Source organism: Telopea speciosissima, chromosome 4, assembly GCF_018873765.1.
Source record: "Telopea speciosissima isolate NSW1024214 ecotype Mountain lineage chromosome 4, Tspe_v1, whole genome shotgun sequence".
In the NCBI taxonomy this organism is placed as follows: domain Eukaryota; kingdom Viridiplantae; phylum Streptophyta; class Magnoliopsida; order Proteales; family Proteaceae; genus Telopea; species Telopea speciosissima.
The window spans coordinates 66,683,552-66,703,102 of record NC_057919.1 but is presented as its reverse complement, the minus strand read 5'-3'; the positions used below and the strand labels follow the sequence as shown (position 1 = coordinate 66,703,102).

Below are 19,551 nucleotides of genomic sequence, written 5' to 3'. Positions count from 1 at the left end.
CATTCTCTGATTACTAAAATAATATACGTGATCCACACTTTCAGACCACTCTCTCCCTCTCTATTATATATGTGGAGAGAACTAGATTCAACACTGACGTCTAGAGAACCTGCAACTCTTACAAGGTCTCCGTGTAGAGGGAGATGCAGGACTTGAGAGAGAGAGTGAGAGAGGGAAAGAAGAAGGTAATGAAAATGTTTTACACTGAAGAAAAATGAAGACGAAGATTACATTCAGTCCAGAGAAAGATTCCCTTTATCTGAAAGAAGATATAAAGAATTTCACAAGTATACCTGAAAGCAATCGCAGTATTAATACTCCAAAAACCACAACTTGATTCTAAACATCAAAGTAGATTAGGTTAGTAAGTCATATTAGGCTAAGCTAAAGCTAATGTGGTACGAGGTGCTAAATGAGATTTCGTCATCTATCTTAAACATTAAATTTCAAGAACATTGCCATGTAGAAGCGTTGTTTAGGCTCCCACTTACGCTCAAGGACATCCTATCGAATAATTCAATACAGCACAGGCAATGGCTTCCCTCCTGTCCTTTCACTCTGCATAATTGGGTCATGCTTGTCATTTTTGAAAGCTAGTTACACAATTTGGGGTCTTCCAACACTCGGAACCATATATTTCTGTCCTTCAATACTAAAGAATTTAAAATGATTGACAAGTAAGATCCAGGGTAAACTCTAGTAGGTTTCCTGAGAATGTTCAAGAAACTGTGCAGGCCAAAAACTTAAAATTTGACTTTTAACAATGATTTGTCTCGAGCTTTGTATTTCACGGTGTAATAACTAAAAAACTGTTTAAATGCTTCTCTGTGGAAGATGCATCCATCATACCATTAAACCTTAGCAAGGACAAGCAACATTAAGGTCTTCCCCTGTTCATTCTCTGATATGGTTCCCAGAAAGAAGAGCCGCACTTGATGTGTAAAGGCGAGATGTGATACCAGTCTTCACTGTTCAGCACTAGCTGTTAGTGGCTGAAAGGCTTTCAGAGGATTCAGGATGACACCATCTATGAGACCATACTCTTTAGCTTCTTTTGCACTCATGAAGAAATCACGGTCAGTGTCCTGATTGATCTTCTCAAGGCTTTGGCCAGTGTGGTAGGAGAGGTACCCATTTAAATTGGCCTTGTGATGCAGCATCTCATTTGCCTGGAAAATAACATGGTCACTGGTTAGTGGTGCATTCTTAAAGAAACATAAGATATATTACTCCTGTGAAACAATGGCAGAACCAAGGACCATGGTGAACGCATAGGATATAGGGTAACCCCAGGCTATGATACCAAAACGAAAACATGATAAGCACATGTCATGTCAGGCTGTTGTTCACCCATTACTACAATAATGATGTTAGAAGTGACAAAATGGTGTTCATACAGGAGAATCCCAGGCTCTGCCAAAGAGATCTCCAATGCTACAAATTCCTTTCATAACATTATGGAAGGACCCATCCAAACCGGCATGTGCACCACACCAGTTTCATAATCTACCTAGATGTGGTTAGAACATTGCATGGGCTATTTCCTCACTACTCTTTAATCAGAACCTCCCAAACACACTCCTCATCAATTAATTACTTGAATATGTGCTGCTGCTCATGTTTCATCTATAAGAGATCCAAAGCTGAAGAGGTGGGATAAAGTGACAAAAATGCTTATAGAAATGCAGCATTTACAAGGGATCAACAGAAACAATTTCCAAAAAGAGACATTCCACTTCGGGCAAGGAACAATAATGAAAAAACAGAGTTGAATATTATAGATAAAGAAAATAGGAAATTGGGTTCGTTTAGAAGATAGAAAGGAAGAGATTCAAGTTGACAAACTGTGAATTCATGTTGATTCTGGTAAAACAGTGAGAACCAATTTGCAGAGGTAGAAAAGCATCACAAAGCCAAAATTTTATGGAGTAAGCACCAAGAGGATGCAGACCCAGTGTGTCGTGGACAAGATAGGCTTTTGTTATCAAATAACAGGAGGAACATACTAGGAATTTAGCATAACTCACTCAATCCATACAAAATCATTTCAGATCATTTCCTCGTTGCTCTTTAATTGATGCCCCCATAACATGGTCCTCATCCATCAAAAGATTTGGAAATATGTTGCTGCACTGCTTGATCATGCATACTCCAAAAAAGACACGAAGATGGTGATGATGGGGGATCAAGGGACAATGGAGGCATTCTTGAAGAATAATGAAGCAATTACAAGAGATGAAGAAAAGTTTCTGGAAATAAAAGTCATTTAGCATTCGGAGTGGAAGCAACCATAAAAATCAGAATTGGGCAATTTTATATAAGAGAATGGGAAGTTGGTTTAGAGTCGGTTTGAGTGATTGAGTCAATTCCGGTAACTCAAAGTTCTCCCTGATAACCCATTTTTGGAAAAGCATCACTGCAAAATTTGATGGGATTAGCACCGAAAGAGATGAAGACAATAGAGTATGCATTTCTAAAGACTATGTTGACTATAACTCAAAAATGTTCAATTCCAGAGGGAAAGGTGGCTAGCTCCCGGGAGGAGTCTTTTATGTGGTAGTGAGTATATCAGAAAAAGAAAGGGAGGCAAAAAAAAAAAAAAAGAAAGAGAGAAAAACAAAAAATAAATGTTGAATCACCCCTTATGGACTCATAGTTACAAAAGTGCTATGCAACCCAAGGTGTTGGAGGGGTGAAAAACTAAGGCGACACCAACAAGGCACCTAGGCTTTTCCCAGATGACCAAGGCGCCCATCCAAACTCGGAACTTGACCCTGGGAAAAACCGAGATCTCGATCGAGTTGGGTGCTTCTTTTTTTTTCAACTCAAAACCTTAACTCGGTGGGTTTTAGACCTAGTTTGGTTCTAAACTTGGTATTCAGCCTATTTTAGGTCATTTAAACACAATGGCATTATCAGATTTTACAAAAACAGTCCAAATAGGAGTTTTACTTCGGACCCTAAGTTGGTAGGCGATGACGTACTAAAATACCCTCTTTACACATAGTTTAGAAATAGAAAGCAAGCAAAACATTCAATCAATAGCTAAACAACTTAAATAAGCATTAGAAATGTTAAAGTGATACATCAAACTGTTTAACAATGTTACAAGTTACAACTATCATCACATAAACTGAGTTTGAATCAAGTATTCAGTCCCCTATCATTAAAAAAAGTATTCAGTCCCCAGTACTACTGGGCCAGTAGTGCCACATAGTCTTCCCATGACAGTGTGTTGTTGCACTGTTGCATATAGTGCTCCACAGCAAGCATATAAGAGTTGTCATCAGCATATGTCAAGTCCCTTATCCTAGGGTATAGCTGTTGCCATGAGGCGTGAGATCCACTGCTACTGTCATATTGAGGCATGTATGGGTGTGACTGGTTTGGAACTGGGAATATGTGCCCAAAACCTGACCCACTGCTTTGTTTGTCGAACTCAAGTGCTGGCTAAAATGAGTCACAGCCTTCAAATGGGGAAGAAAACAGCTTTTGGACAAAAGTTGATCGAGTTCTATCGAGTTCTGTCGAGTTAGATGACTTTTAAAGAGGTAGATGGGTCGAGATCTGGGTCGACCCGAGATCTCGACCGAAAAAGTGTAATTTTTTAACTCATATACCAACTCGACTTGACTTCTCCAAAAAAGAGATCTCGGTGACTTTTAAAGAGGTAGATGGGTCGAGATCTGGGTCAACCCGAGATCTCGACTAAAAAAGTGTAATTTTTTAACTCATATACCAACTCGACTCGACTTCTCAAAAAAACAAGATCTCGAACTATGACCTTGACAACTATCCTCCAAACCAATCAATGTGGTACAAAATGCATATAAAATTATGGGAGCAGGTTCTCTAAGCCAATGGGGTTGGGAAGCCAGCCAATGAAGAGCGTGGAACACAATTCGTCGATACGGAGGCAGAGAGGAGAGAGATAAAGGGAGCTACTGTAGTCTACGCCACTTGCTCAGACAGACTTCTCCATAAAATTATACCCAAGATGCCATCTGAAAATTAAAAGAAGGCCATGGAAGCACCATATACCAATACTGAAGTGCTTCTGTAAAAGACAATTTTTTTAGACATGTAAATTTTTGTAAGATTTTGATAACTACTGAATGCTTGCCTGCTTGGAGAGGGAATGCAAGCTTCCAGAGGGGAAAGAAAAAACAAAAGGATCTATTATAGGCTTTCACAGTTAGCAGTAGGCTATACGTTGCTAGTGAGCACCACCCAAGATGTCATTGAGGGTAGATATTATGCCAGTATTATAGCTCAATGGGGTTCAAACAGTATAGTTACAGAACCAGTAAATTGGAAGATATTGTCAATTAAAGTTACATTTTGTATCACAGAGGCAGTTTTGTAATTAAATACATACAAGGGCACTTTGTGATGTCATTTCTTTGGCATTTAGTTCTAGTTTTGGTAGTATTTGGCCTTTCTTGGCAGGTCAGCTGCTTTGAGAGAGGTAAAAATTGCTTGGCATGACTTATATTAAGTGGTTGTGAATAAGGAAATTAGGAAGTCCTAATTGTCAAAGGACTTGGGTCGGGCAACAACCATTTAAACTGATATCTTTTGCATGAATTTTAGAATCAAAGAAGTGTTCCCTCCAACACCTCCCCCCCCCCCCCCTTTTCAAATCTTTGTGCTGTTGCTTGTGGATTCACATCCTATTTAAAGTTGGATCCAAAGGTATTTCTCTCTTCTTTGCCCTCTCCCCTACTTCCTACTTTCTGTTTATGCTACGCAGCCTATTCCAACCACAAACCATTCCCTCTCAGCATTATTTTCATCATTAAATCAACCATTGCATCATCCCCATAACCTCTCCAGTCAACACTTAAACAGGTCCAGCAAATACCATCAAACCTTAGCCTCTATAGATTCCTCAATAGGGGCTCTTTCATGTCCATCAATGCCAGAACCCATACCAACACCGTGACCCAACCTCATCAAAACCCTAATTACATCAATTCTAAATTTAAATCCATTCACCATCATTTTCCCTAAATCCTAACTTAATTTAAGCACTCCTAGTGTGACAGTGTCACTAGGACTCCATTTATTTCTATCAGTCCATGTTTCAAACAGAATTAATGTTAGGCCACCTTAGCCTAGTTGACTACTTTCATTAAATACTACATGTGAATATATATGCCTAAGCTATATCAAGAATCACCCCCCTTAAATGTACCTAAGCTCTATCAGGGAGTGGGGGGAAGCATGTCTACGCATTTTAAGAGGAACCAACACTTACTTGGAACAAAGAACACGCCCAATACCCCCCCCCCCCCCGCAATGAAACATACTAAATGTTTTTCCCAAGAAGAATTGATTAATAAGGGAATTTTACCTGAATGTCGATATCAGTTTGGCCACCTTGAGCCCCACCAAGGGGTTGATGAATCATTATCCTTGAGTTTGGTAAGCTATATCGTTTTCCTTGTTAAGGTAGTGAAAAAAGAACAAGTTCAGCAAGATCAGTGAGAAATTATTAACCATGAAAGAGGAACTTTGTTTTCTGGTAATAAAAGCCAAAGAAGCAACTTACCCTTGGTGCCAGCACTAAGAATGAAAGCCCCCATACTGTTCATCAAAAGCAAAATATTACTCATGGCAGAAAGAAGCAGACATCTTTAAGAAAAACATCCATTCTAGTTGTAAAGATGGAAAGAAGTCATCAGCAGTAAAAAAATCAATAACCAGATGGTTCATGCAAGAAAAGTCAAAACAGTTACTGTAGCCAACACCAGTAGTTGGGATAAGGCTATGTTAAGAAGAGGACAGAAGGCCTATTAGTACACTTTCAAGGGAAAGTCAAACTTGCAACCTATACTGATTTTCACAATAGTTATTTTATATGCAAATGGCTAAGCTAGTGAGAATCAACAAATTCTGTAAATCATTGAAGGCCTAATATCTCTCCCTTAGAACAGTGAAGAACTCATTCCACACCTCCTAACAAGAAGTTTCATTAACTACAGCAACCAAAATTCAACTCATATCTCCTACGGAGAGACAATCCAACAGCACTAACCAGATCAACTGAAAAATTCAGCACCACCTCAAGACAAATATCCAGCAACCCCAAGTCAAACCTAGGAAATCGTAAAGCAAGGTTCGAATCTCTAAGGAACACAAGCAACTCTTCTAATGCTCAAATTAAGAGCCAATTGTCTCTAGAATTTTTTTTTAAAAAAAGGACAGTGGAGGAATTGAAAAGAAATCCAGTTTAAGAAAGAACCTATAGGGCCTAGAAAGTCAGCGTCTCCTCGTGACTCTGGGACTAACCGCACGCCCTACATAAGGAAATAAAGTTGCGCCCTCACTACCACCAATTGGCTTTAGCGTAGCAGTAAGAGCTTGATCCGAAAGACCAACAATTGGTATCAGAACCAAGGTACCAGGTTCTAGTCATTTTGCAAACATTGAGGCGGGATTTTTAGGCCTAGAAGGTCAGCGCCTCCTCACTACCGATGCAAACATCTCATCGAAGTCTATCCCCTCTACCTAAGTCCTGAGCATACCCTTGGCACACAAGTTTGGCTTTGTTTCTAACCACCTGGCCATCTTTGTTCAACTTATTCCTGAAGACCCATTTGGTGCCTATGATGTTCTTGTCTACCGATCTAGGAACTAACTCCCAGTTATTGTTCTTCTTTATCTGGTCAGTTCTTCGTTCATTGCCTTGACCCAGTGTTCATCCTTACATGCCTCCCCAACTGAGTTAGGTTCAACCTACGAGAGCAGAGAATAAGTAGCAGCTACCCTCCTTGTCTGCATACCTTCTACATATGGGTGTCCAAGGACATGATGTGGGGGATGAACTTTTTGCCACTTTCCATTTTTTGGTCTACAATCCTTCTCTGTCTCTGTGTCTGGCTCATGAGCATCTATGCCTGCATCTTCATGCTTCTGAACTTCCAAAACCACATCATAATCAAACTCTTCAAAAGTTTGATCTTCAAGCTCTACTGGTTTAGAGTGGGGCAACTGTTCATCGACCGGTACATCTGCATACTCTACAATTTTCCCCAATCTTTTATTGAAGCACTTCTAGGCCTTGCTCTTTGAGTAATACCCCAAGAAAATCCCTTTGCTTGCTCTGTAATCAAATTTCCCAAGGTTGTCTTCCTTTCTCTTGATGAAGCATCTGGAACCAAATACCTCCAAGTATTTCATTATGGCTTTCCTTCCATTCCATAGCTCATACGAAGTCTTGTACCTTCATCTATGAACAATATGAAGTACCACTCCCCTCCAACTGCCTTTGTCCTCATAGGTCCACATACATCCATATCGATCAAGTCCAAAGGCTTACTTGAATAATGCTCCTTTGACTTGTATGTAGCCCTGGTCTGCGTTCCCTTATGGTATGATGCACACACATGATTGTTTGGGGATTTGATCTTGGGTAGGTCTCTAATTGCCTTCTTTTTGCTCAGCTTGGCAAGATTCTTGAAATTGATGTGCCCCATTCTCCTATGCCACAACCAGCTTTCATCTTCCTGACCCAACATAAAGCTTTCCAACAAGTCCAAGATTGCTTAAATCTGATTTATATTGAAAGAGTTATGTACCGGTCAAACTTAATTCGGTGTGCGCGAATGCTGTCAAAATCACTCTGAATGAAAATAGTTTTTTGGACATTAAAACAAATGAATATTTTACCGCACTTTTGGTTTTTAGCAATGTTTTACCATAATAAGATTTATGGAATTTTTAGATTTGAGAAAAACCCCAGCATTAGAAAGTTGAAAATTGCACCTACCTCCGAAAATCCATTTTTTGTTCTTGAACTGGGGGTTGACTTTTTTTCCTTTTGGAATTTGATTTTTTAACTATTTTTATTGGATTCAAATAGGGGGGTATTTGCTTATTTATGAATAATATCTTAAGTAAATGATATTTCATTTACTTAAATGAAATTAGGCATAAATAAGTGTGTTTGTCCTGTGTCTGTCCTGGTTTCTAGCATAAGTGTCTGTCCTACTTTCCCACTAACTGAAACTCCTATTTGGACTTTGTTTTTGCAAAATCTGATAGTGTCATTGTGTTTAAATGGCCTAAAATAGGCTAAAAACCAAGTTTCAGACCCAAACTAGGTCTAAAACCCACCGAGATGAGGCTTCGAGTCGAGAAAAAAAATAGTGCACCAACTCGGTGAGATCTCGCTAAGATCTCGGCTCGACTCGGTTTTTCAAGGGTCCGAGTTGGCACCGAGACCCGAGTTTTCAAACCATAGTCACATGATCACTTAAATTGAACCAATTGGATGCAACCAAGTTGAACCGGTTCAATTAAAAAACATAGAAATAACCTAAGTATTGGGCTAATCCCGTATGCAACCTATATAACCCTAGTTTAGGCTCATTAAAGTAGCCTATTACATAGAAAACCCTTGGAATCAAAGGCCCAACATATATATAACCCAACCCTAGACTTATTTTTAAAGAAATAAGCCCTATTTGGTGATAAATCTGCATCAACTCTCTCCAGCTTGAAAAAATTCGTCCTCGAATTTTGTAGTGATGAGGGGGAAACAACATGTGAGTAGCAACTTTAACCATTCCCAAGCAGAATTCTAGTTGCTTGTAGACTTTAGGGATGTAGTCTTCAAGGCGTAGAGCGTTCTCTTCAAAGAACCATGGTGGCATAACAAACTCTATGTGTTCGTTTTCTGAATCAGCAGCAATTGTGAATGTCCTGTCCATAGAATCTTCAGTGTTAGCAACCGTCGCATCTAATACTTGAGACACAAGCTCCACCTCTTCAAAAACAGCATCTTAAATGCCAATAATTTCTTGTGGAGTGCTCTCAACCACCTCTTCATCTTTTGCTGTTTCATCTTTTTCTACTTTGGTTTCTTCGACATTGACCACTTCAGTAAGGTCTTCTACATGTCGACTTTCCATCTTCGAAGCTATAGGGGCTGTCTCTTTCTTTTCATCACAATTCACTGCCACTTCATCTTTATCTTTAACTTGTGCTCTCTCAACTTCCTTTGGTAATGGAAATTTGTATTCAGCCGTTGTTTTAATACTGGTGAAGTTAGATTTCCCACACTCTTCAACTTGCAAACGGAATCTCATTGATGGAGGCTTCAAGTTGTCATCAGATTTGAAAGCCTTTTGGTGGTGATGTTGTCGATGGGAATTTAAGTTACCTTGTTGTAGAGCTTTGAACGTTCGTGGGAAATATTTCTTACTCAGATCTTCTTTCATCGCTGCCCATGTAACAGGCTCTCTACCACCATAGTTCGAGAACTCGTTTCGTTTCGGTATTTCGAGCTGACCGAAATATTCAAAATTTCGGATATTTCGGTCGAAATATTGTATTTTTTCTGGTATGTTTCGATAGGTCATTTCGGTGGGTTTTAGGCCAAGTTAAGGCCTGAAACTTCATGGAAACCCTATTTTAGGCTATATAAACACATTTAAATGTTCAAATTGCAAAAATAGTCACCCAAAATGATGTTTTGGATGTGCACCATTGATTGGCAACGTACGGTCGAACCCTAATGTATAACTTAGTTAATTACACATTTACACATACACATTGTACATTAAACAAGTAAATTGACTTGGAACTAAGTTGGAAACATAATGACTCATAAGTTAAGTCATAAATCATAATATTAAGTACATAAGACATCAAGTCAATAACAAGTTAACAAATAACAACTTAAGAGTTAAGATTTAAGAAGATGATATCAAACATTCCAATCACAATATGTCAATATCCCCAATTGTCCCCTACAAGGCTACAAGTCAAGTAGTCAACTAGTCATCATTCATCTCAAATGTTTACAAATTTGCTAATAATAACTACTCCGCCGTCCAGGATCAACCCCACTCATGGTCCGTTGGAGCCGACGTGTATTGCTTTCCACAACATGTTGTACCAATTTGATCTTTCTCATGTCCTTCAACATGAGGTCTATACAATGGACAGCACATGGAGTCCAAAACAACCGGTACTTATTGTTTTGCATCAACCTCTCACCGGCACTCTTGTAGTTGCTTCCGTTGTCCGTTACAATTTGGACAACGTTCCCCACTCCTACATCTTCTACCACTTCCTTCAGCAATTTGTAGATATACTTTGCATCCTTTTTCTCCTTAGATGCATCTACAGACTTCAGAAAGATTGTCCTCCCATCACAATACACCATAAAGTTAATGATGGACTTTCTTGTAGGACCAGTCCAACCATCACACATTATGGTCACCCCATAGTTCTCCCACAGCCCCCTCATTTCATTGATGTAGTCTTCAAGCTCTCTCTTTTGTTGGGGCAAATACACATTCATAATCTCATATGGGGTGGGCCCCTTATACCCTAAGCCAGCCTCAGCAATGGAATCTATCATAGTCTGATAAAAGGGGCCTTGTGCTGTGTTTGCTGGGATGGTATGGTATAACATCCACTTAGCTATAGATTCCTTCACCATCCCCTTCAGATTTTTCCATGCTCCCTTGATTTTTGGTTGTTTGTTGCCTTTCTTTCTATAAACACCAGGTGCTTGGTGAAGTATTGAGTCATCTTGTGGTGGTGGAGGCGGAGGGGGAGCTGCCCTCGTACTCTGTGATCTCCTAAAGGGATTAGGCAACCCACCTCCTCCACTACCTGCTCCTCCACTACCACTAGCACTGCTCTAGAGGTACTAGCTCCTCCACTACCACCTACTCTCTGTCTCTCGACTCTCTCCTGATCCTCATGATAACTGGCTCTGCTCATCATCTGTGCTCGTCTCCAATCCCTAGCCTCTTGCTCAGTCTCTATATCATCAGGAACATAGACATCATCATCATCACGATGGCTTGATTGGCCTCCCGCTGTACACCTCACTGCTTCCTCAAGATCTACTTTTGCCTTCTCCCTCTGAGCCTTCCTCTTACTCCCTCCTTTCATGTAATCAATAACAGCCCTGGATACCTCTACAGGGACCATATGACATGCGACCACTTCAGGAGAATTCCCAGCTAGATGTTGTTTGAGTCTAGTGGCACCACCTCCCAAAAACTGCATGTGACAATAGTTGCATTGGGATTTTCTTTTATCCCCATCAATTGGAGTGTCATGCAACCATGCAATGTCACCCCTAGTGCGCCTGGGTGTGCTCCCCTCCCCCTGGGTCTGGGCCGGCTGCCTCTGCCCCTCTTGCCTCTGGCTCTGTCGTTTACTACGGTTCGTCATAATCAGACTAGTTTACTGTTGCATGAATAAAAGACAATTCATTAATCACTGAAGCACATCAATTCTTTTAGTTTAAATGTTTAAGAATTAAGATTTAAGAGCACTAACACAAGTATATAAGTATATAACTATTTAGTATTTTTCCCCTAACCCTCATATTTTTCTCATATTTAAAAACAATTTTTAAAAATATTTTTGAAATAAATATTGGCGTAGCACAACAAAATCGAAAAGATATGTAAATGGGCAGCAAATAAGAAGTATGTACAATTTACTTTTATATTTTTCAGTAATTTTAAAACAAAAACCTCATATTTTTTCTTATTTTTTGCTATTTTTTTGATTTTTTTAAATATTTTTTATAATTTTCAAATTTTAAAATAATTAATTATTGGCAGAAAAATATTTTTGACACCATGAGGCCATAGATCGGCCAATGGTGTCTAACATATATTTAATTCATCACCATACAATATACATAACTCCTATTATTTTTTTATTTTTGTTGTAAATAAATCCAATTTTTAAAGTAGAAAAATAAATAAATAATATATATACCAAAAAAAAATTTCGACACCGTGAAGTCGTAGATCGGCTTCCGGTGTCTAACATATATTTATTTCATCACAAACAAACATATTGATCAAGCATTTCCCTAAAAAAAATCAATTTTGAGAATATGGTTTTACCTGGAATAGTGGAAAGGCTTCACAGATGTGCTAAGAAGTTTGTTCTCCAAGTGATTCCGGCGTAGATGCGGCAAGGATTCAAGTGGGAAGTGGAAGATTGAAGAAGAAATAAGCATAAACCTTAAAAAACCACGCAAAAGAGGAAAAATGCTCTTTGTTTCTCAGTCTCGGTCGAAATTTTGACCGAGACTATCGAGACATGGTATTTTATATAAAGCATTTTCTCAAGATTTTCGAAATCTCGCGAGATTTTGAAAAAATCTTGAAATCTCGAGAATTTCGATCGAAATTTTGTATTTTTTTTATTCGAAGGGTCATTTCGTTTCGAGGGGGTCGAAATCTCGAACTATGTCTACCACTGTAGTTAGGATAATCCATCTGGGTTCTCCGCCAATTATGTGCTGGTCCTACTAGCTTGGTATGTGCTAGTCTCATTTTCCTATACTCAGGCAAATCATACCAATTAAAATAATCATCTAATGCAGCTAACCAATCACAAAATACCTGTGGATCTGATCTGCCATCAAAGTCTCTCAACTCATACACCTCTGGAGGTCTATGGCGTCTCCTGTAGTCTCTGTATCCCCTGTTCCTATCTTCACTATGATCTCGGTACCTTTCTCTGTCTTCTTTGTATTGATCTCTCCTTGGGGCTCTTTGTACTACCGAATTGACTTGATATCTGTCCTTTTCTAGGGGAATGTTGCTGTCCCTATGAGGGGTAGTCCTCTTCTCTTACAATTGTGTCACCTTTTCATTCAACTTTTGTAGCATCTCCATTATAGTAGCCACAGGATCAGGTGGAGGGGGCAGAACTGGATTGCCATGTACATCCATGGCTTTGATACCAATTTGAAGCAATCCTATATAGGCAAGGCCGGTTTGATCTCCTTCAAAGGCAGCAGCAGCAGCTTGGAGGAGCTTGATTGAATAAGAAGGACCTCCCGATCTACAAGATGCAAGGAGTCGATCGGAGTCCACCAATCCCTTCACCTTGATATTACCCACAAGGTAGCCTTGATATTACTCACAAGGTTCACTCAACAGAGCAGAGCAGCAGCTATGGCAGCAAACAAAAGCTATTTCATTAATTAAATTCGTATGTAATGCTGGCCTCCCTTACAAACTTATATAGAAGACTCAAAAATAGACTTAGACACTAAAAAGGAATGGCCTAACCCTATCCCTAACCTATTAGGTAACTTAAACCAACTAGGAAACTAAAATACTAAAAGAAATAGACTCAAAACATGGCTGGACTTATAGAGTCCTAATCCAGCCCAACTTACATCGCAGGACCACTTAAGTTATCACATGACCACTTAAGTTGTCACATGACCACTTAACCAAGTCACATGATCACTTAAATTGAACCAATTGGATGCAACCAATTTGAACTGGTTCAATTAAAAAACATAGAAATAAACTAAGTATTGGGCTAATCCCGTATGCAACCTATATAACCCTAGTTTAGGCTCATTAAAGTGGCCTATTACATAGAATACCCTTGGAATCAAAGGCCCAACATATATATATCCCAACCCTAGACTTATTTTTAAAGAAATAAGCCCTATTTGGTGATGAATCTGCATCAAAAGGAGAACACGGTGACTGATGCATTGAGCAAAAAGGTACTCACTTTAAATACTTTCTCAGCACATGCACTTAGCATCAAGCAGATCCGTGATAAGTATGCTTCTGATAAGGATTTCAGCGTCCTTTATGAAGAGCTGCAGCGGGGTGGACAGCACCCTAAATATTCCATTCACAATGGACATTTGTTCTTAGGGACACGACTGTGTATACCAGACTCTTCCCTACGCCATCACATTATGGGAGTTACATGGAGGAGGGTTGGGAGGACATTTTGGGAAGGATAAGACCATTCTACAGGTTACAGATCATTACTATTGGCCGCACAGTGCCAAGGATATAGATCATGTAATCAAAAGGTGTCGGGTTTGTCACTTGGCCAAGTTTACCAAGCAGAACACAGGTCTCTATTCACCACTATTGGTTCCTCATGCACCGTGGGTTGATATCAGCATGGATTTTGTTTTTGGGTTGCCTCCTACTAGAGAACGGTGTGATTTCATCATGATTGTGGCAGACCATTTCTCAAAGATGGCACACTATATTCCCTGTCGCAAGACATTTGATGCCTCTAATAGTCTAATATTGCAAGTAGTTCTTTAAAGAGTTGTGCGCTTACATGGGCTGCCAAGTACTATTGTTTCCGATCGAGACGTCAGGTTCATGAGTTACTTTTGCAAGACCTTATGGTTGAAAACTAAAACCAAGCTGCAGTTTTCTCTCACTTTCCATCCACAGACTGACAGGCAGACGGAAGTAGTGAACAGGAGTTTGGGAAATCCGTTGAGGTGCTTAGTCCGGGATTATAAGGAGACATGACCTTCTATCTTTGACATTGCTGAGTTCACCTACAACAGTTCTGTGAACAGGGACGTATACCATTTGATATCTTGCTTGGAGTTCAGCCAAGGCATCCTATCGACCTTGTTCCTTTGCTCCCTCAAGCTCGGGTCAGCCTTGAAGCTGATGAATTCTTGCGCCACATTACAGAGGACGGGATAATAAGAAGACATGACCTTCTATCTTTGACATTGCTGAGTTCACCTACAACAGTTCTGTGAACAAGGGACGTATACCATTTGATATCTTGCTTGGAGTTCAGCCAAGGCATCCTATCGACCTTGTTCCTTTGCTCCCTCAAGCTCAGGTCAGCCTTGAAGCTAATGAATTCTTGCGCCACATTACAGAGGTACATGCTGATGTTCGACGATGCATTGCTCTCACCAATGATGTTTACAAAGCTAAAGTTGATCACCATTGACGCTATGTGGAGTTTAAGCCTGGAGACATGGTTATGGTTTGTGTCAACCCTGAGAGACACCAATCGGGTGTCAATAGCAAGCTCCATCCTAAGAAGATGGGTACGTACAAGGTGCTGAAACATATTGGACCTAACGCTCATGTACTCGAGTTGCCTATTGATATGAGCATAAGCAAATGTCTTCAACGTGGCTGATTTACATCTCTATATGGAACATTACTCAGATGATGGTGATTCTGAACACATGCTAAGGCTGCTCCAACTCAAGTTACCTACTGATGACATTATTGAAGAGGTCTTGGATGACATGCACAAGACCACCCGACATGGCAGTGGTTACCATCTTTCCTTGTCAAATGGAAAGGTCGCCCATGCCATGACAGCACTTGGATTCACGCCGACGACTTCAAAAGGCTTGACCGCGATTTATATGAGCAGTACATGTCCTTCATCCATTCGTCTGAGATGAATGATTTCAAGCCGAGGAGAACTGATGCAGATCTGAAGACTTATCTCCGTAAGAAGCATGGTACTAAATCTCGTTTCGTTTCGGTGTTTCGGTCTGACTGAAATTTCCGAGATACCGAAATTTCGTCGAAATCTTGGTCGAAATATGGTATTTTTCTGTGGGTGTAAAATGCCAAAAATGTCCGAGATTTCCGAAATTTTTGAAACGAGATGACCGAAATTACCGAGATTTCCGAAATTTCCGAAACGAGATGATCGAAATTTCCGAAATTTCGATGAAATATTCAAAATATTGCATTTTTTCATTTCAGACTTGCGTTTTGTTTCGGACAGGTCGAGATACTCGAAATATTCGATATCTTGACCGAAATTTCGCAAGTTTTAGTACTATGGTAAGAAGAAGAAGAAGACGACCAAGCAGTCCAAGTAGTTTTTAGTACTTTAAATTGAACCGGTTCAAAGCTGGTTTGAACCAGTGGTTCAATTTAAGTGAATTAAGTAGATTGCTTTTAATTTGTTTTAGTGGTCATGTGACAACTTAAGTCATCCACTCCTCCCCACGGTTCATAGGGAGGATGTGTTTTGTAATAGAGTCGGCTAGGGGGGTTTTCCCACTCCTAGGCTGATTAGGAATTGGCCTTTAGGCACTTTAAATAAAGACAATCGTGGAGCTCCTCTTTACCTCACAATTTGAAAAAAAAAAAAAAAAAAAACTCAACTGCAAGCTGCTGCCTGCGACTTTGTTCTTGCTGAAGAATTGTCTTGTGTTTGATTAAGGCTGACGGAATAGATGTTTGACCCAATTGACACCTTGCGGTGGGAAGCCCAGGTGGTTCGTTTGGTTACTTTTGTCTTCTCCATTACTGTTCTACATTCAAGTTCCATTCAAGTTCTGGTTTCAAGGATCATTCAACATCAACAAAATTCTGGTCAAGGTTGTTCATCATCAACAAGTAAGTTTGAACCTGATCCCAAACCCTAGCCATTCTCTTCTTATCTTCTAGACCAACCCCAACCAGCATAACCTAAACCAGCCATTGAAAACCTACCAAAGCTTGATCGAGTCTTCCTCTGCCCCCTTGGAGAACTCAATCCAAAACTGGTCCGAATCTGTCCAACAGTCCCTGGTTTGTATTTTTTCAGTTAAATCATCACTGGAATAACCAAACCTATTACCTAACATCCAACCCTAAACCTATTTTTAGCCTTTCCCTAGTTTAAACCCTAAGTTGATTCATCCTTTGAAGAACATATTTTGGTTTAGTTTCTAGTTTGATTACATTCATTCTAGAACTACATTACCCTCTCAGGCTCAACCTGGGATCATCAGAATCAATGTGGATGCTTAGTCAAACACATCCCACCAGCCTTTTTGAGGACTTTGCTACAATTCAAAATAAGTTAGCCTAAATAGATATGGCCATAATGTGATATGTGATTCATCATTTCAGAATTTTTTTATTTTAGTTTTTCCCGTAATAGATATAATCTCAGTGGGCATCAATGCAATCTTTGAAGAAAGACTTAACAAAACACATTCAATCAAAACTCCAACATAATGATACATAGCTGTTCAGAATGGCAATGTCAGCAAGTCCAGAATCATCCAATCATTTAGATGCCTTCTAAGCACAGGGATCCAAACCACATTACTCACAAACCAACACAAATTAATTCATCATCAATCAGTTCCATCCACCTCAAGTCTAAAGAATTTCTGAGAAAGAATGTCTAGGAACATTCCCAGACCACCAGGCATCTTCCCAGAATTTCAGGCTCCACACTGATAAAATCCTCTCTTAATTATTGTTTTTGTTGAACTATCAACAATCAGTTTTGCTTTCTTTAATGGCTATTTGTGTTAAAATCATACTTCAGTACAGAGCTATATTTCATTTCTATCACAAGGTGCCCCCCCCCCCACCATGCATGAGTGCATGCTTGCCAATGGAGAACTGTAGAGAAACATAGTAAAAATAAAAACACCTAAGACAAATTGTCATACCTAGCAGCCAGCCCTACACATACAGTTGAAACATCTGGTCGGATATGCCGCATTGTATCAAATATGGCCATACCTGATGGGAATGACACACAGTAAGGCAGGCAGATTAAACCCAAATTTTGAATTTCATAACTCTTTCTACGTAAACTACAACTAGGAAACAACACAAAAATGACAATGAAAAGTTTTAATTTATGTTACCGGCTGTCACTGATCCTCCTGGAGAGTTCACATACATGACAATATCCTGTCCACAAATTATCAATAAATGCACTAATTGGTCAATCTTTTGCCAAATGCTCTTCTATGATTTCTACTGATTACATACGAATATACATCCGAACAAATATAGAATGAAAATTGGAATACATAAAATTCAAGAAAGCCAAGCAGGCTGCTAAAGCTAATTATGCCAATCACTGATATTGAAGGATAGTAAAGTAGCAACAGGAAAGACTCTAACATTTCTTTACAATAAAGATATCAATGCAAAAGAATTAACAAGGGGGAAAAAGGGGGGGGGGGGGGGTAGATGTAGAAGCATGAAATAAAAATCTTTCCAGAATTTTAATGGCCAGGAATGAAGGTTGTAAACCAAAAGTTCCTTATGCTAAGCAAATACACTGCAAAAGATTCTTGTTCAGAAAAATCATTACATGCAAAAGACTGCATGAAGAAATGGGCACACGGGACTGCTTAAGGACCAAAGTCCATATGACTAGTGTCTAACATATATATCAGGGCCATCTGAACAACCACACAGCCAAATTCCTCCCAACCTTTTGTTGGCCTGCCAATTCAGAAGGGCCATGCATCTAGTTCAATCATTTCCTCTTTCAGAGACCAGCTATTTCTTACTGGTAAGCTTGGAGCTAAGGCTACATACAACAACAAAAAATAGAAACCAGACCTCAGACTCCCCCAAGAAAACATGAGGGCAAAGTAGCTGAAAATTAGTACGGAATTGAAGTCAGATACCCACACCAAAGACTTAAGCGCAATTGAAAATAAAAGTAAATATAAAAGTTTAGGAGAACAAAAACCATCAATATCATAGGAATGTAAGGAAATAACGTTCCAGATAACCAAAACGTAGGTTTTCAAGGAAAGCACAGAATACTGGAATAGAACCTTTTTGGGATCGACGGCATCAAGGTAAAGAAGCTGTGCAACAATAAGATTTGCCATGTCATCATCAACGGCACCACCACAACGAATAATTCTCTGATTACATAACGCCCAATTCAAGTAGGTAAGTGACAGTGAAATTCTCCCATAAGCAAACAAAAGAAACTCAAATTCAAAACCAATCCCTTACATGTTGAAAGAGCTGGCTAACAACACTCTGGAAACGCTCTTGCACCATAGGAGGTGGCCCTTGCCCCCCTTGTGCATAAGACGGGAAGTGCGGTGAAGATGGAACTTGCAAATCTTCCCTACAAAACCAAAATCCAAATTTTCTTCAGCAAAGAAAATGACAAAAAAAATTCAGAACCTGATTTGGATAATTCCGCTCCGCAAACAAACCTAATAGACCAAATCCCTTGTCGCCAACTCTTCTCCGGCGCCCAAAACTCATTGGAGTAAACGGCCTTAGCTTTCCCATTAGAAAGAGATTTTCTTAACGTCCTGCAAACAAGAAAAATCTTAAGAAACAATCAACCAAATCGCCGCATTGATGGATAGTATATCAAAGGATGATAGATAAATAAATGAATGGGACCTGGAAGACGGGGATTCAACAGGCAGAGAGAGCTTGCGAGTTTCAGGGCGAGAAGTAGAGTGTGTGGAGAAGACAAGGGTGTTGACTCTGAGAGCCGAAGCCGACGTTGCGACGCAAGAATGCGCCATGAATACGATGCCCTAAGATTACTCTGCAACTAAATTTTAGTAAAACTTCAACTTAATTTAGCAGAGTTTAGCTTCTTATCCCTTAAACCACCCTGGATGGCTAGATCTCTTCCTTCAGTCTTATAATCTTATCTTCCAAACAGAATGCACAGCCGCACTAGTGCAGCAGCAGCGCCGCCGGAACGTTACGGTTAAAGTGTCTGACGTCTTGACCCTTGAGCGCGATAGATAGATATAGAAGAATGCAACAAAATCCGGGTCAAATCCGAGTCCCTAACCCGACGTCCCGATCCCACGTGAACTTACGTGTGTAGACTGTAGAGGAAGAACTCACCAAGGAATGGTCTGCGCCTGTATGGATCCTCTATGGCGCGATACTGTGGAACAGCTGAGCGCTACTAATCAGTGAATCGGCGAAAGCATCTTTCTTATTTCAACCAAGACTAACGGCCCAGATGCTTTTCATCGCACTTAATTGCGTT

At 39.8% G+C, this 19,551-nt stretch overlaps 1 protein-coding gene across 1 annotated transcript; it reads right to left on the bottom strand.

Moving 5' to 3' along the window:
* Window positions 1-715: 715 nt before the first annotated feature.
* LOC122657378 (ATP-dependent Clp protease proteolytic subunit 5, chloroplastic) lies at window positions 716-19,272 on the bottom strand. The gene is made up of 9 exons (XM_043852067.1): window positions 18,942-19,272; window positions 18,746-18,847; window positions 18,537-18,654; window positions 18,350-18,442; window positions 17,420-17,465; window positions 17,219-17,291; window positions 5,555-5,589; window positions 5,357-5,445; window positions 716-1,169 (listed from the first exon to the last, which is right to left on the bottom strand). The coding sequence occupies exons 1-9, from the start codon at window positions 19,067-19,069 to the stop codon at window positions 966-968; spliced, it is 888 nt and encodes a 295-aa protein (XP_043708002.1). The 5' UTR covers window positions 19,070-19,272; the 3' UTR covers window positions 716-965.
* Between the last annotated feature and the right edge of the window lie 279 nt (window positions 19,273-19,551).

Coding starts and splice junctions, on each gene's coding strand:
- LOC122657378 (XM_043852067.1), bottom strand. CDS start 19,069: ATGGCGCATTCTTGCGTCGCAACGTCGGCTTCGGCTCTCAGAGTCAAC. Junction 18,443..18,536: donor TTAGCCAGCTCTTTCAACAT/GTAAGGGATTGG, acceptor TTATGTAATCAG/AGAATTATTCGTTGTGGTGG. Junction 1,170..5,356: donor AAACTGATATCGACATTCAG/GTAAAATTCCCT, acceptor GTTATTTTCCAG/GCAAATGAGATGCTGCATCA.